The 12,832-nt window shown below is 41.7% G+C and overlaps 1 protein-coding gene across 1 annotated transcript; it reads left to right on the top strand.

Annotated features, from left to right (window-relative positions):
* The first annotated feature begins 5,968 nt into the window (after nt 1–5,968).
* LOC146712143 (uncharacterized) lies at nt 5,969–12,440 on the top strand. The gene is made up of 6 exons (XM_085441828.1): nt 5,969–6,053; nt 6,317–6,358; nt 9,826–10,080; nt 10,168–10,404; nt 10,488–10,700; nt 10,778–12,440. The coding sequence occupies exons 1-6, from the start codon at nt 5,969–5,971 to the stop codon at nt 10,852–10,854; spliced, it is 909 nt and encodes a 302-aa protein (XP_085297954.1). The 3' UTR covers nt 10,855–12,440.
* The last annotated feature ends 392 nt before the right edge of the window (nt 12,441–12,832 follow it).

Below are 12,832 nucleotides of genomic sequence, written 5' to 3'. Positions count from 1 at the left end.
TGGTCAGGTGCTTTAAGCAGAGAGGTGATGAGAGGTGAGTCACATCAATGCTATCAGGACATATTCAGGGAAAACCTCATTTAAACATCAGCTTCTTCATTCTGCAGACGTCAGCTGACTAAGTGAGGTCAGAGTAGACAGGGCTGACCTGCTTCAGTCTGTTTCAGATGCAGCAAAGCTGGAAACAGTTTGTTGAACTCTTTTAAAAATGACCAGAATCAGCTGATGTACAGAAATAACACCATGATGAGGCTGAAGGTATAACATCCACCCACCAACACACCCACCGTGGGTTTGTTGTTACAACAGGTGGGTGTTACAGCCAGCTGTGAGGACAGCCGGCTGTAACACCCACACACAGACACTAGGTGGCAGCAGAGTGTGAGCACAGACATCAGTGATGGAGGTGATTGTGCAGTGACAGGTGGAGCTGTGATGAACACATGATCAGATCTCAGGGACCTGAGTGAGATCGTGTCTGCGTCACAGAATCATAAAGAGACAGATGAACTTAATCAGAAAAGCACCATCACAGCCTCCTTGTTCCTGTGTGCTGGCTCAGTGTGTGACACGTTACCCAGTCAGCACCTGTTTAAACAGAACCATCATGGCTGATTAACATGTGGCAGGTACCTGACAGGTGGCTAGGTCATATTCTTATACTTGATCTCCTCAATTTGAAAGCTTATCAGAGACAGATACTTTATTGATAACACAGGGGAAATGTTTGTGTTACAGCAGCATAAAGTTCAGTCTACGATGAACACAGTTAAATAAAAGTGTCACAGACACAGAGAGAGACCTTACATCAAACAACACACCAAGTACTAGAAACACAGATAAACTCAAGAGACACTGGAAAGAACTAAAGTCAAGACTAAACCGAACAAAGCTAAAGCTAAAGTCATCTTATTAATGTAAAGGAAAAATAATGAGTCCACACAATCACAGATGGAGAAAAGGCTTTTCCACCAACTGTTTCCTGTTTACAATCAGGCGTCCAATTAGTGTCCTCCTCCAACTTAAGTCCGACCATGACACTAACAGGTCCCATGATGTAGAGATAATCAGTGTTAGGTGTCAGTGGTCATAAACTTATGCCTGACTGGCTCATGGTGACTCACTGAAACAGACTCTGACGTCATTCTGCAGCAAAGCCTCAAATATATCAGCAGCATTAAAAAGGAGATTTTACCCAGACTTAGGTTTTTGGGAGATGTAATTGCCTTCTGTATGTATCCAAACAGGTTGATTCTGTTCATGTGGACACAGTGGGAGAAACGTTTCATCACTCATCCAAGTGACTTCTTCAGTCTTAGCTGGTCTTTAATCATTGGTCGAGACAGTTTGCATATTAATGATCATAAACTGGCCTCACAGCCCGTTGTTCCTTCAGTGGTGTTAGTTTCAGTCATTGTGCAAAGGTACTGTTTATAAGGTTTGGCTTTGTTTACGGAAGTGGCTCTTTCAGGTGGCGGATGCTGAGGCACCTCTGGCCTGGATGCACGTCCTCGCGAGAGCCGATTTCAGCAGACCACAAAGCCTCAGCTGAAGCATCTCACTGTGTCAGTAAATGTTGACAGTCTGGCGATCTCACAGCTGTGGTCATGTTTGTGCGTACAAACACAAAGTGTCTGTCTGTTTGTCTCTGCGCTCACCTCTCAGAGCTGCTGAGGCTGAAGCAGGATTTAAAATAACTTGTCGTGTGCAGTCAAACAGAAAACGTGAAAGCATTTTCCACCTTGGTAGGACTGAGCTGTACGTGGGAGTCGTGATAAGATCAGCTCTGCTGTTTGTGTCCTTCTCAGGAACTCTTTGTCCTTCAGATCATCTGCTGTTTTGTCTTTAATGAAACGCCCACATTAAGCGATCGGCTCTCTGACTGTTACACTAATTCTGTTTGTGTAGCTTTGTAACTTCTGTGTCTTTGGACTTATGTTGTACTTGTAATGTCATCACCGCCTGTTGCTGTGTTTGACTTTTAAACAGCTATTAAAGTTCACACAGCAGTTCTTTGGATGAATACACAAACTAACCTGAAACGTTTTCTAATCACAATTTGTGCTAAAATAATTTTAGAAAAAAAGTCAAAGAACAGTTCTGGGCCCTAAAAAGCATCAAATGACAATCTGTGGTCAAACTAATTTAAACTTAAATGACTTAAACTGTTGGTCAGATGTCATGATACACCACTAAATTAGTCCTGACATCGAAACCAGAATCTATTTCTGTGTGGAGGCCTGAAGTGACCATAAGGAGAAAAACATAAGTTTAAAACTGATTAAAACAATGTGCACAGGTGAAACGATCAGCAATTTATATCCCTCAGCTGGAGTTAAACAAAAAACCATTACACCATGCTGCCGCCTGTAATACCTGATCAGCACTCGCTAGGAACCAAAACAAACCATGTGTCTGTGAAGGTTCTCAGTCATCCAGGTCATCGTAGTCTAAGGAGCTTGCAAAGAAAAGCGTCTGGACTTCTTTAAGTCGCTTGAAGACGTTTCACCTCTCATCCAAGAAGCTTCTTCAGTTCTAAGGTCAAATGTTTCCAGTCTCAAAACTTTGTTTTCTGCATTATTCATTCACTTATTACCAGTGTTGGTCAAGTTACTTGAAAAAAGTAATCAGTAACTAATTACTGATCACTTCCCCAAAAAAGTAATCCTGTTACTTTACTGATTACCTATTTTCAAAAGTAATTAATTACTTAGTTACTTAGTTACTTTTTAAAAGCACGATTTACAACCTGAATAGGTGATAAAGCGATAGATCTTTCAGCCCAATTCTACTTTTTCTACATAATCCATCATACAAAATGTAATCAAATGGAAAAGTCTCTTTTTAAAACTTGTTTTATTAGTTTTAATCTTTTAACTTTATGCATCAAGCAAACATTTAATTATATGCAACATTCTCTGACTGGAAGAAATTAGTTTAACATTTAAACCTATTTTCTGCACATTCCAGCACATAAAATAAAATATTTTTTGTGTTTACACTCAGTCTTTCAAATAGATGCAAGTAAAACACAGCAGAAAATAAATAAAGTCAAAGACTCAGCGGTCCTGTTGCTCTATTTTCACCTGTAAAGCAGGAGTGGGGCAGGCGGAGGTTTACCCTGGTGCAGGTGTGCCGCGGTCAGTGGAAGAATCCGCGAGTTTCTCTGTGAGTTTCCCATTACGTCGTAGCTACTCGGTGCTTGTTGGAAGTTTAGGGGTTTTTTCGCTGTAAAAAGAAGTTTTCTTCCCACGCACAGCGGACACTAATGTTTTTGTCACTTTTTATGGAATCAAACTCAAAGTAAGGTCAGTACTTCCACGCTTTAAACGCTGCACGCTCATACTCTCTCTGCACTCGATATGTGATCCACTGTTGATCTGCACACAGCTGTTGTCACGAACGGCGCGCTCGCTTACGTCACTGTCATGAGACATTCTCGCAAAAAACCACGGTTTTAGTAACGCAGTAACGCAGCGTTCCTACGGGAAAGTAACGGTAATCTAATTACCGTTTTTGCAATAGTAATCCCTTACTTTACTCGTTACTTGAAAAAAGTAATCAGATTACAGTAACGCGTTACTGCCCATCTCTGCTTATTACCCACCAGTCTACCGTTGTTTACAGCGCTGTCTTTTTCTTTTTTCACTTAAATGACCTCGGACAAGAAAGCCTCATTTCTGCTGTTCAATACTGAAGAAATTTAAACTTCTTAAAATTATGCAAAATTGCAGAATATTGCAGAATATTTTTAAGGTTATCTGCAATAAAAAGCCAGACCAGGAAAATCTCCTTCATGTTTTTCTGTTTTATTCTCAGTTACTTTCACTCAAAGGCATCTGCTGTGATGTTCACAATGCTGATGAAGTCTCACATGTATCAGTGCTGATAAATGATCAGAATTATAATATTTCTGACTGTCTGAGGCTAAATTGAATCAAATCAGGACTTTGAGAACCAGAATCAAATGGATCATAGAAATCAGTGATGATACCCAGCCCTAGTGAGCAGCCTAGGCCTGAGAGAGTGGATGTAGCTGTGGGTAATGAGAAAAGATGAAAAGAACGATTGATAACTTTTTCATTAAGGCCTGATCTGTCTGAAATTCATAGCCAGCTCTGACACGGTGCCATCAATCTTTGAATGCTGAAAAAGCAGCAGTGTATCCAGGAAACACATTATATGCTGCGATAAATGCACTGCTCAAGTGTCCCCTCTCCCCACTGCCTTTCAGCAGCAGACAGCAGCAAACAGGTCGTCAGAGGAGCCGAGATGATGATTAAGTTAAGACAAAAGGACCATCAGGGGGTCCTTTTGTCCCTCTTTGGGGGGGGGAATACCCCCACTGGGTTTAAATCGGTGTGAAACATTTAATGACCACTAACCCACTGTGACTGTGACTTTCCACAGTAATGAGTAACACAGTCAAACATACCAGTAAGCTTCCTGCCTAAATGTGTTACAGGCTGTAAACAAAAGAGGCTCAGCACACAAACACTCACATTTTACATACTTCATGTTCCCCCCATCACAATCAAAAGCAACACAATTCTGTGGGCTACATATTGAACACAGAAACAAAGCATTGATCGACTACAATTTATATCTGGATCAATCCACCCGCCTCTAAATCAGACCCGACCAACACAGACTGAAAGTTCATCACTTCCCATCATCAGTCACGGCTCGCCATCCCGACACCTTTTAAGGAAAAAGATGAAGCAGGAAAAGAAACAGAAACAGTTTCAGGAGCATCATGTAGAGACGTGCAGGATAAAAACACAAACTGAGAGTCGCAGCACTGTGCAGGACCAAAGTCTGACGCTGCAGAGCAAATGGGCATATATTTAAATCCACAATGAATATCTGAACACCTTCAGCTAACCTGTCAGTCCAACAGTGACCCAGAGCAGACATCCACATAAACAAAAGCAGGAAACAGTTTTAGATGATCCATCTGAAATCTGTGGGGTGACCTGATGAGGTAAATGGTAAATGGCCTGCATTTGTATAGCGCTTGTCTAGTCCATAGGACCCCAAAGCGCTTCACACTACATTCAGTCACACACACATTCACACACTGGCGATGGCAGCTACATTGTAGCCACAGCTGCCCTGGGGCGCACTGACAGAGGCGAGGGCGCTCATAGAGCTGCAATGTTCCTGCAAACAACATTGGCAAAAATCTGAAGGTGCTTCTGCAGAGTTTGAGAAACACCTTTAGGGGTCTTCACCTGAATGCAACCAGGTTATTGTAGGTTTTTATTTTATCCCCGTTAATATTCCAGCCCAGTTCAGGGCGATGGTGGCGTTAAAGGTGGAAATGTTCAGGATTAAGGTGAGTTTCCAGACATTTCTGCTGATTCAGTGATCCTGTCTCTGACTGTGGCTATGATGAAGCACAGGTGAGGCCACATGCTGCTGTTTTGTAGGTTTCTCTTCAGATCTGTGACGCTGTCAGCATGATTTATGATGGACTAGTGACACTTTAAAGTGTGATCTCACCCCAACCGGTCGTGGCCGCCCCTCCCCGAGCCTGGTTCTGCTGGAGGTTTCTTCCTGTTAAAATGGAGCTTTTTGTTCCCACTGTCACCAAAGTGCTGCTCATAGGGGGTCATATGATTGTTGGGTTTTCTCTGTATGTATTACTGTAGGAGCTACCTTACAATATAAAGCACCTTGAGGCAACTGTTGTTGTGATTTGGTCCTGTGTCAATAACGTTGAATAATGTCTCCATTTGGCAGACAGGATCTGTACTCACACACCAGGAGGAGGTCACTTGTTATGATTAAGATGCAGGATTACATGGAAAAAAGATAATTTAATAATGAACTTGTGATGTTGGTGTAACAGAGGGATTCTTCACTTGATGCCTGATTTTGTGCAGGTGCGTTCTGACTGAGCTCAGTCAGACGAGTAGTGAAAGCGTGGAGCAGAGGGAAGTGTTGAGTGTGTAACAGGGAAGTGATGAAGCTGAAAGCGTCTCTGCTGCTCAGGCTTCAGACTCTCAGTCACTCAGACATGAAGACTGCGTCCGTCTGTCTGCTCCGGGGTGAGTGAACATCCTTACAGCTTCATCCAACACGCACTCAGACAGCACGTCTGCATGAGTGCATCAGGGACGCTTCCACTGATGTATCACCTGAGTATCTGCAGGTACATGAGCTCAGTACCTGTTCTGCTCAGAGTCGGGATGAGGTTCTTGGTTCTGGTTTTCCTTCAGTCGAGGAACATAAAAATCCTAAAACAGCATCATTTCGGAACTGAGCTTTCATTGACCTCTGACCCTCAGTGACCTCTGCCCTCCTGTTGCAGGTGTGTGTGTGCTGCTGCTGTCTGCACCGACTGTTTCTGCAGGTGAGTCTTTTCTAAGTTTATATTTATGATTTCAGGAGACAGTCTGCAGTCATTCCCAGTATTCAGATCTCTGTGACAGAACAGAGTGCGTTTCATATAAACTGAGCCAATACTAAATGTTTGTCTAACAGCAGTAATCCCACTCAGTTACATGTAATACAGAGCAGTTACATGTAATACAGAGCAGTTACATGTAATACAGAGCAGTTACATGTAATACAGAGCAGTTACATGTTTCCAACATGACTCATTTTTACGGAGTTATTCATTCTTTTGGAAGTGCCGTAAAATTCTAATTCTTCATATAAGTTATAAATCTTTTTAAATATGGCCTTTTTCATTGGTTGTGAATGCACAATATGCACAATGTTCTCCACCAGCTGTACTTTTTCCATTAATACATTTTTACTGCTTAAAGTCTTTAAAATAAACTGTTCGCCGGTCTTAATCTTAAGGAAAGCCCTTTGAAGAGGTCCCTCATTGACCCTGTAGTCACAGACTTACACTAAGTTGTAGATTTTGTGGATAATTTACCAGAGTAAATATCCGTCTGTCATCACCCTTGTTTCCACGTATCAGGATGGTTCACAGATGCATTAAAGAACAACACATCCACCCTTATTCACAATATAATCTGATATTTTTGGTAATAAGGGTTAAGCATAAAACATCCTGGCTTTTACTTTTTGTATTATGACGTACGTATAATAAATGGTTTGTAGGAAAAAGTCCAAATTTATAAATATCAACAGTGTTAAGACAGAGATGATTAAAATTAGCAAACATTTTGTTAATAAGTTTACGCAGGCACGGTCAGTCATTCCCTGTCACATAACACGGACCTTAAATAAGGATTTTTAACTTCATATATCAAATACTTTTCAAGATACTTAATAAAAATATCACATTGCAAAAGACACATAGTGACTGAATCGTACTGTACATTAAACATAAAATTCTCAGACACAAAAATAAAGAAACTTTCCTGCATGAATTAGTGCGACTGCAGTGATGCAGATGCTGACAGATGCCGGTCCGTCATGGTGAAGAGAGAGCCGTTGATTTATCAGTCAATCTGCATCCCTACCCTCACCCATTCTCACAAACTCTGACTTTGACCGAAAGAATAAGATTGTGGATGCAAACGACGGAAATGAGTTTTCTCCAAGGTGTGGCTGTCAGAGAACAATTTCCTGCAGACTGATTCTTTGCTGATTTAGAATACATTTGCACAATAATTGCAAAAGAAAAAATTAAGTTATTTTATTTACATTTAGCTTTGACTCAAACTCAGAATACGAATATCTGACGATGTGTCAGAGGCATGTGTGGTCCTTTAAAATCTGCCTGTGCCTCAAAACTACGTACTGATTGCACTGATTTTTAATGGTCTTTAAAAGTTCTTAAACAAAGCTCTTCCACTCTTATGCTGATGACACATACACATTTTTGACAGTTATAATTGATGATTTACAGATTTATAGTCTTTAATACTAACTGTCGAAACATTAATGGCCACAGAGGTTATTTTTATTGACACACTTTAGTTCCATCTCTGGTTAACTGAGCCATACTGTATGTGTGTTGGTACAATTCTCACTATATTTTGAACTAAATGAGGTAAAAACCGTGCTGCACCAGTTGCAGGCATGACAGAGTGGCTTGGCCAACCCCCATTAAAAGGGAGTTGGAGTATTCGAAGCGAGAGGTGACAAAGCATGGATCACAGTTTCCAAGTTCATGCCTGGACAGAAAGGGCTTTAGCTTCGATCTGACGTGATAGAATGAAGATTTCACCACCCCATTTATGTGGCCATCAAAACTAAGTGCAGTGTCGATTTTTACCCCAAGATTAGTAACAGAGCTCTTCAAGCGAGGGCTCAGAGCAGCAAAGTGAACATTTGGGATACCAGAAGAACGATTGGGACTGAATAAAATTGCTTCCACTGTTTGTTCATAAAAATGTAAAACATTTAAATCCATGATTTAACTTTGCTAAGACAATCAAGCAGGAGTCCAATCGATGAGCTATCAGAGTGATTGAAAGGTAGATCAAGCTGGCAATCATCAGCATATAGATGAAATGAAATTTCATGTTTTCAGAAAATCACACCAAGTGGCAGGAGAAACAATGGAAACAGTAGTAAAGTGTTCCTGGGTGAGATGTGGACATGCCAGGAACACCCAGGAGATGCTCTGGAGGCATCCTGGTCAGATTCCCAAACCAACAGAATCTGTGACAAAGGGCAGCCCTGGCAGAGTCCAACACCCACTGGGAACGAGTTCCACTTATTGCCAGCTATGAGGACCAAGGTCTTGTAACGGTTTTATGAGGATCTAATGATCCATAGCAATGGGTCGACTAGTGGACGGACTCTCCTTTCCAGCACCCTGCCTTATACAGCACTAACTAATACACACACTAACTAATACACACTCTAACTAATACACACACTAAGCAGAATGGTATTCTGACAGTTGGCATGGTCGTGGAGGTTTGGCATCATCACCAAACACCACGAAGGTCAAGAGTTTGAGTCTTGTTAGATTAACTGACAGTGATGTCTCTGTTATGGACTGCCAACCTGTCCATGATGTGCCCTGGTTTTTTGATCACTGACAGCTGGTGTAAGCATCCTCATTGGTTCACTGTGAAATAAATGGATGGTAAATGGCCTGTATTTATATAGCGCTTTACTAGTCCCTAAGGACCCCAAAGCGCTTTACATATCCAGTCATCCACCCATTACATTCACACACTGGTGATGGCAAGCTACATGGATATTTATTCAGAACAAACCAAATACTAAACAGCAGTATGTGAAAACAACATCACCTCAACAGAAATTCAGTTTTGCCAACTAAATAGACAAAGAAGATAGAAATAAAAGTTTTTCCTTAAGTGGATTCTTTGTTATCCTTATTTATAAAGGGATATGATGGTGGTCCACCTCTCCCTGAAATTCAGGGTAAACGTTTTGTAGGTCTCCCAGGTTTCAAGGATGTTCCTTAGAGGGCAAGCCAAATTTCTGGATGAGAACTTTGAAATAAGTGGCAGTCTTCTTCATGTGTCGTCCTCTTCGTCTTCTATTGGCTGCTGCTTTAGCTGGTTCCACAGGAGGTCATCTGCCTCCATCTCATCCTATCCCAGCATCCTCCTCGGTCACACCAACCCTCTGCACATCCTCCTTCAAGACATCCATGAACCTACTCTTTGGGTTTCTTCTTTTTCCCCTGGCATCTCCATAGTTGCCATCCCCCACCTATCAGTTGTAGTCAGTCATGCCAAGTAAAGAGTTAATTGGTCTGCATCCTGTCAAATTCAAATTACCATGGCAACCATGCCCATGTGAGCTGGCTGCACATTTGGATTCTGGTTTTGATGCAGGTCGGTGTGAAGTTTGATGATCATCGTGACGCTGGTCCTCTCCTCTTTGGTGGTGATTATCTGTCTGTCTGTCCTCCAGTGTCTCTGTCTGTCAGTCCAAACCTTCAGCAGGTCTTCAGTGGATCTTCAGTGTCTCTGAGTTGTGTTGATGATGGACAGACAGCTGATGGATGGACAGTGAAGATGACCAGCGGAGGACCCACTGAGGACTGTGGAGCAGCTGAGATGAGTGGAAGTTTGTGTGTTTTGGATCGTAACTCGTCCTACGGTGGAACCTTCTGGTGTGAAAGCTCATCTGGACAGCAGAGCGATGAAGTGTCCATCAGTGTTTCAGGTACAGTGAGATGTTCCAGCTGTGTCTCTGTCTCTGTGTGTCTCCAATCTGATGGTGGAAGTCTGTCTCTGATTATCTGCTATTCAGAAAAAGGTGTGATCCTGGAGATCCCTGCACTTCCTGTGAGACCAGGAAGTGATGTTACTCTGCAATGCAAGAAGAAGAGTGGTGAAACAGTTCCATCTTTTTTCTTCATGAATGGACGTCTCCTTGGGTCTAAAGCAGAACACGTTATCCCTAATGTCAGGCACTCTGATGAAGGTCTCTACTGGTGCGCTTCTAACACATTTGGATCATCTCCTCAGAGCTTTCTGAGGGTCCGAGGTCAGAACACTGACATAACTCTGTGTTTAAAGACCTGACCTGCTGAGCTGACTCATTAACCTGTTTCATCATGTCTCCTGCAGGGTCTCCTATAACTACTCTCAGAAAGTCCGTCCCTCCACCTCCAGTTTCTGAGGCCAGTTCTTCTCTGTCCACTCTTCCTCCTCTCACCAACTCTTCCTCCCCTTCTTCGCCCTCTGTGTCTTGGATCAGAGTCATCTGCCACCTGTTGGCCTTCTGCCCGTCCTGCATCTGCACCATCCTGCTCCTGTCCATCTGCTGCAGCAGGAGCTCAGGTACAAACTCAGGCAGATACTCACAGAAACACTTTGATCACGTCAGCACTGTCCTGATTTCTCCACTCTGCCCACAGGTAACAAACATGCTGTCTCCATGGAGATGCCATTGGATGTTGATGAGCATGATGACACCACTGAGCATTATGTTTGAGCGGATGGATCCTCTGATAGAATTAAATGTTTCTAAAGCTGAAAACTCTGAAGTCCTCACTCTGAGTTTCTCAATCAGAACCTGATCTGTTCACTGATCGATCAATAACCCTCAAACTACTGATGAATTACTGAATTATTGGATGAAAGCTTTGTTTGACATTGTTAGCATCTTCAAACATTGAAATCTCTGTGCACCTCTCTCAAGTTATTTACTGCATTTCATTTATTTACCACTGATTCCCAACCTTTGGGAGCCACGGCACATAGTTCACATTAGAAAAATCACACCACCAACAAAAATATCACAGAAAGTATATTGATAGTTTTTCCCTGCACACCAGGTACAGTGGTATCGGCTCGGTTTGTCCCCAGTGTACCTGTTTTACTTTCTTCTGACCACTACTCCTGCTAGGACCTTCATCTGCATCTGAGTTTTCTCCAGGACCAGGTCCGATTGTTTTACTGCCAGTTGGCAACTCATTTAAATAGAGCTGGTAGTTGTACTGCCCTCTAGTGGAAGAGAATGTAATTGTTCCACCCGTTACTCGATTACTTCGAGGACTAATCAGGTGGAACCAGATAATCGTCCACGGCACACCTGATCATTTCTCAGGGCACACTGGGATATATGGTATCAAACACTGGGAGCGTTCGCCGGCGTTTTACAGAATGATGGTGAAAGAAACGGTTGATGCACTTTGAGTTCTTCAGCTTTGTTAAGGTTTTATTTTAATCAGCAGGAGAAAAAAAGCCATGTAGTTTTAGGAGATTATCATATTTATTACCAATCCCAGGTTTCTGCCACGGCTAACTAAATACAGTCAATCCAGCAGTGTGCACGACCTCTTTAAAAAAATGATATTTCAATGCTCAGATCCATGAATTTTCAGTTCCATGGATAAAACGATAAAATTAAACCAGATTGTATTCCATTAAGATTCCAAATGACAGTTTTTTACTTTCATCCCTGAAGAGGAACTTTGTGTTTTTGAGTTTTTTTGAGATGTCCAGTGTGTCGGCTCAAATTTGGATTTATAAAAAACAAATTCAGATTCCAAAAGGTAAAACAGGAAGAGAACTCAGCAAAAACGAGGGTTAGATGACAGGAGGTTTAATAAGTGTGTTGATCAGTGTTTGTGGAAGCTCCGACAGAGTTAGTTCAGTTCTGAAACTTTACTGTGGCCTCACAGCTCTTCTTCTACTGTGTCATTGAAGAACCTTCAAACTCTCTGAGCTGGTTTTCCTCCTCAGCCCTGTTTGATGACAGAAAGCACCAAACTGTGTCCTAATCTCACTTCATTATTTATCAACTTGTTTCTTTACTAACCAACAAATTATTTGAACATGTCAGCAAATAGCAGATTGAAGAAAAGCAAAATAATAACTTTAACTCCAAGTGTCTCATATTTGATGCGTGAGTTTTTCACACTTCTACATCGTCAATGTCATTTTACATAATAACCTGCTGGATGCAGCAAATGTGATACAAATTAAAACTCACATATGCAAATGAATGTTACATTTTTAAGTTCTGTTTTTTATGTTTCGTCAGAAGGTTCAATAAACATTCAATAATTTTTTTTATTTTCTGGTGATTATTTCATAGTTAATGGTTTAAACGGCACAGGAGCTAAAGTCATCAAAGGTCAGCATGCAATGACATGAGTCAACATCACACTGCTCTGTGACGTCTGTGACATCACTTCCTCTTTTGTAAAGTTTTTTTTTTTCATTTAAATGTTCCATTCAGAGTTTAATCATTCACTTTATTTGGACACTGTTGATTTGTTTCACACAGTCTGCTCTGTGTGGTGACTTCAGCCTTCTGTGAGTTTTTATTAATACACTCACAGTGCACATGTCAGTCAGGCATCTGTTTGTCTTCCCAATAAACACGTTAGAAAGAGACCAAACCAACAAAACCTCCGCTTCAAACACTAAATCCATCCATTCTCCTCTGCTTATCTCTGTCGGGT

The sequence above is a fragment of the Copadichromis virginalis genome, linkage group LG3 (assembly GCF_057382275.1).
Source record: "Copadichromis virginalis isolate Kocher_CV1m ecotype Utaka linkage group LG3, C_Virginalis_male_GT1.1, whole genome shotgun sequence".
Lineage (NCBI taxonomy): Eukaryota > Metazoa > Chordata > Actinopteri > Cichliformes > Cichlidae > Copadichromis > Copadichromis virginalis.
The sequence above is the reverse complement of the archived record's forward strand: the minus strand, read 5'-3'. Positions and strand labels throughout refer to the sequence as shown.